Source organism: Mastomys coucha, unplaced genomic scaffold (assembly GCF_008632895.1).
Source record: "Mastomys coucha isolate ucsf_1 unplaced genomic scaffold, UCSF_Mcou_1 pScaffold5, whole genome shotgun sequence".
NCBI lineage: Eukaryota > Metazoa > Chordata > Mammalia > Rodentia > Muridae > Mastomys > Mastomys coucha.
The window spans coordinates 28,049,593-28,054,642 of record NW_022196911.1 but is presented as its reverse complement, the minus strand read 5'-3'; the positions used below and the strand labels follow the sequence as shown (position 1 = coordinate 28,054,642).

At 50.0% G+C, this 5,050-nt stretch overlaps 1 protein-coding gene across 1 annotated transcript in view; it reads right to left on the bottom strand.

Moving 5' to 3' along the window:
- Positions 1-452: 452 nt before the first annotated feature.
- Positions 453-5,050, bottom strand: part of Stk10 (serine/threonine kinase 10) — a 102,812-nt gene continuing 98,214 nt past the window's right edge. Inside the window, exon 19 of the mRNA XM_031350595.1 lies at positions 453-2,783. Coding sequence (XP_031206455.1) covers positions 2,646-2,783 — 138 coding nt within the window. The 3' untranslated portion in view covers positions 453-2,645. The remainder of the gene's footprint in view (positions 2,784-5,050) is intronic.

The window sequence follows — 5,050 nt, the reverse complement described above, 5'->3', positions numbered from 1 at the left end:
TAGAGCCTTACGCATGCTAGGACACTTGGCCACCAAGGCAAGTCTGTCCTGAAAATTTCTTTTAAAATACAGCATTAATGGCAAGCAGTGCCAGCTATAGAGAGGTGTGGTGGCATCATCAGGGGGAGAAACTCTAGGGTTGAATTCCACGGGTGTCCCTTAGCTACTTTCTTATCAGAGTTATGGAAAAAATTCAGTCCATTAACATACAAAATCTAGGGGTGTTTGTTAACCAATGTTTGTCTTTAAATCAGACTGATATTGAACGGCCAGAGAGAATATGGCCTCTTTCCTCTTTCTCTGGGGTTCCATCAAAAACCCTAAAGTCTGACCTGCTGCCTGATGGAGGAGGCTCCTACATACTCAGAGGATAGCCCTTCCCTGCTGAGCTAACATGGGCAGCGGGGGCCTGTCTTCCCTTTCCAACCAGAAAGGATGACAGTACACACAAATCACCTTATTATTTTATTATTTAGAAGCATATTTACATGTTTTGTTTGCAGAGAACAGTTTATAAAAATTATCCACGGCACTTGGAAATGACGTACACATTACTTCCATCCTTCATGAAGGGAAATATAAGTTAGTTATATTTACTGCGCTAAAAACACTTCTGCTTGTTCCTGTACAGAAAATGTCAGCACAGAGCACAAGGAATACCGCGTGGGCCTTCGTCAGTGGCAAGCATTGCACTTACGCTAAATTCTGAGGCTGGAAGACTAGGCTAGACCCCACTCCAAAGGGCACAGCAGAGCTACCAGGGCTCAGGTGGTACTAAGCGTGGACGCGACAAAGCACTGGAACAGTATGGATGATGTCGGGGAGTGGTCAAAGGCTCTTACCTGAACCACAAACTCGCATTTTGCCTAACAGCCACTGTCAAGTCCCCCAGATGCAAGCAAGTAGAGATTGTAAACAACGGTGCCTGTGGTGTGGCCTCATCCACCTGCCCTGAGTCCTACCCCTGCACCACTCAGACAATTCGAGTTTCCCAGCCTCTATGCACCAGAAAGAAGGAAGCCAATTGTCTCTCAAGACTCCTTGGTGCAAGGCCTGAAAGCAAGCTTACCCACTTGCTACCCTGAGAACTATTGCCTTCCTGGGCTCTGCACACAAGATCTGGGAGCCCCAAGACTTGTCTTCCTATTTTTTCTAGCCCACTCCCTCCCAAGCACCCAGTTTTCATCTGAGGGAACTTTTTAGAAAGTTGCCTCAACATCGAGCAGTGATGGAGACATACTGGTGAGGTCTCAGCCATTCGACAGACTCGACCGCCTGGGCCTCCCTTCCCCCACCCCGTCCCATTGTCATCCCTGGGAAGGGGCTTTTTAAAAAGAGGGTATCTGAAGCAGCCAGCCATTTACCTGTACTTTAACTAAGCACTTAGGCATCCAGAGTCAAGAAAATCATGATCAGTGAATGCAGGTTGGGTGGTCAGCTGCTTTGCTGGGCACGGTAGCCTACGGGGCTCAGCATCTCGGAGGTTACCTGAGCAACCCCTAAGGCCCAGACACGGAGACTCGGCATTTTCCTGAGCTCCACATGTTCCTGAGGGTGGGAAGCATTTCTTCCTGGACAGAGAAGTCTGAAGCTTAGTTGAAATGTACAGTGGGACTCCAGTACAGGACTAGGGCAAAAGGTCAAGAGCCTTCCTGGGTGCCTGCAGATAAGCGGGCAAGGATGAGATTGGCACATGCTAGGCAGCAGAAGTCAAGTGTGGAGGGGAGTGTACCCCTAACACAGGATCCCGTGTGCAGCCAAATGAGTTGCAGCCTGGCAGTACAGCCTGTGCCTTCTCTGGGCTCTGGTGCCAGCACTCAGTATGCCCCCACCAGCTGCTCCACCTGACACGCTCGGTGGCCCAGGCTCAGGATCAGGCTCAGGAGGCAAGCAAGCAGGTTCCAATGCATCTGGTCCTAGGAGGCCATGGCAGAGGCAGTCTGGGTGGTGTTAGGGGGCACCAAGTTGTGTGTTTGTGTGTGTGTGTGTGTGTCTGTGTGTGATATGTGCATGTGTGTGTCTCACAGGGAGAGAGAAAATAAAATAGGATAAAATGTCAGAATCCAGCAGAACGAATATTTCTGGCCTCCCTTTTTCCGTTCCCTACCCCCACATACACAGCACCTCATCAAGCACAAAGTCAGCTAGCTGTGTGAAGCAGGGGAATGGGGATGCCCAAGAGCTGGCTGCTGAGAAATGAAATGGCTCTTAGGGATGTTTTCTGACACTGTGAGGAATTGCTGAAGGAAAAAACAAAACAAAAAAAAAAAAAAAAAAAAAAAAAAAAAAAAAAAAAAAAAAAAAACACAAGGATCACAGTAGGGATGAATTTGTGGTGATGTCATCGGTAGCACTTGTGCCCACAGACAGTAGAGCTGGTGTTTTGGGCAAACAGGAGGGGTTCACCCATCCCACCTGGCCCCTGGCCTTAACAGCAAATCACTTCCAGGTGATGGGAATTGGAGTCTTGAGGAGGTCATCCATTGGAAGAACCAGGGTGGCACTGTGAACAACTGGGGTGCTGCAGGGGGATGGGTGATTCGAGCTGGCACAGAAGCAAGAGGAAGAGGTCCTGAGTCACCTGTTCACAGAGGCTTGGCGGCCCCGGTGGCCATGCTGCCCACCACAGCCCAGGCGTGTGGGTGTTAGGAAGTATCCCCAGAGCTGTAGGGGAAGAACTTGCTGGCTCTGTTGGGTGTGGTGGGTCTGGGCTCTGCCTCCTCACTTAATTTGAAGAACATTTCCTGTTCCCGCTTCTTCTGGTTCAAATCCTCTTCCAGGGCCTGGAGAAGAAAGAGCAGATGGTATTCAGTGGGATGCCAATGATTGCAATCACAGAACAGCATGTCCTGCTCCGGACAGCTCCCACCCAGGCTTCAGGGACTGGGTGGAAGGTCTCTCCTTCCTCTCCCTGAGGTAAGTACCCCCTCCACTTGCCACACGACTTCCTGAACTGCTTATTGGTCCAGGGCAAATCCTGAGGAAACACTTGTTAAGGGGTAAGGGGCACAGACAGGACTCCCGTGATGGGAAAAAAAGCCAGAGAGGAGGATCTATCAGCAAGAAAGTCAGAGATGGCCAAGAAACAGCATGCTCACCCCCAGTCAGGACACTCATCACCTGCTGGGAGGGTCTGTGCCTGTCCCTCTGAGGGTCTGATCCTAAGATACATGGGTGCTGAGCTCCTCAGGTAATGGGATGCTTTCCGGCTGCCAGCAGCGCAGGAGCTTCCCTTGAGCACATGCTCGTTTATCCAGATAAACAAGATCCTACCAGAAAGGCTTCCCAAGGGCACTGGAACAGCAGCACCGGCTCAAAAAGGAAGTGGAAGAGACTGGAGAGCATGGGCTGAGACAAGATCAGACACCACCACACAGGGCGGCGGCAGGGGAGGGGGGGAGAGGGGGAGAGGACGACTGGATTTGGGATTTATATAAAAATCTTCACTTCAGTCTGGCAATTAGACAATTAGACAAGCAGAGCCTGGCTGAGTGGTGATGGCAGAGGCACACACCTTTGCTTGGGACGAAGAGACAGGTAGATTTCTGAGTTCAAGGCCAGCCTGGTCTACAGAGGACAGCCAGGGCTACACAGAGAAACCCAGTTTCAAAAAATAAAACAACTCCCCCCAAAAAACCACCCTAAAACCCTGAAAATTACTATACTGGCTCAGTGATGCAAACGTAAACCACGCTGCCCAGGTGTCCAGTGTGTGGCCCCTGGAGTACAATGTGTGGGCTCCCAGGGTCCAGTGTGTGAGCTCCCAGGGGTCCAGTGTGTGAGCCCCCAGGTGTCCAGTATGTGGCTCCCTGGAGTACAGTGTGTGAGCTGCCAGCAGTTCAGTGTGTGAGCTCCCAGGGGTCCAGTGTGTGAGCTTCCAGGGGTCCAGTGTGTGACCTCTTGAGGTCCAGTGTGTGAGCCCTCAGAAGTCCAGTGTGTGACTCTCTGGGGTCCAGTGTTGAGTACCCAGGGGTCCAGTGTGTGGCCTCCTGGGGTCCAGTGTGTGACCTCCTGGGGTCCAGTGTGTGATCCTGCTGAAGGTGTTACTCATAGTTCTCTTGCTGTTTAGACACAGGGTGGTTTAGTACATCGCCTAATTTCAAAGCTAGGAATAGCTGAGTATCCTAACTTCAAAAGTTCAAGATGTCTCAGAATCTGAACTCTGAAGTGCTAGTTTGATATCACAGTGAAAGACAGCATTTCTGACCTCACAGGTTGGGTGACAATCAAAAGGCGGGTATGCCAAAAATACCTTCTGGCTGTGTGTAAGGACCTGGAAGACACAACCAAGTTTGTCTAGACTTGGGTGATGTGAGTGTAACATGCCAGCTGAGGCTCGCATGCCTGAACACTCAACCCCCAAGCTGGTCAGGAGGAAGGCGTGGCTGGTGAAGCTAGGGATGGTGATGGTGGGGATATGAGGGAGGGGACCTGAAAGCTATTCCAGCCCCGCTTCCTGCTCTCTGCCTTTCTGATGCGATCAGCACCTCAAACATCAGTGTAGCCAAAATAAACCTCTGCCTGGTGTTCTACTACAAGACAAAAGAAGAAACTAACATGGCCTTATTCCGAGACATCTCATTATACGTATACAAATATCCCAGACTGGGAGAAAGATCTGAAACCCAAAGTACTCTGGCCCTCTGTGTCTGCTGAAGGGATCCTCAGAGTGCAGTGCTGAGCAGGGACCGAAGCCTGGGACCCAAGCCCTGCTGTCCTTTGCCCACCACAAGCATCCCTCCAAAGCCTCCAGAGCCATAGGCAGCAGCCTGTCTCCTGCTGTGTGCCAGATAGTAAACTAATATTTTTTTGGAGAATGTTATACATGAATACTAACTATATTTACCTCATTTCTGCCATCTCCCCCACGGGTCCTCTTCTACCTCCTCTCAAACCCACGACTTCTTCTTTTTTTAAAGATTTATTTGTTTATTTGTTTATTTATTTTGTTTTGTTTTTTTTTGTTTTTTTGTTTTGTTTTGTTTTTTTAGTTTTTTCGAGACAGGGTTTCTCTGTGTAGCCCTGGCTGTCCTGGAACTCACTCTGTAGA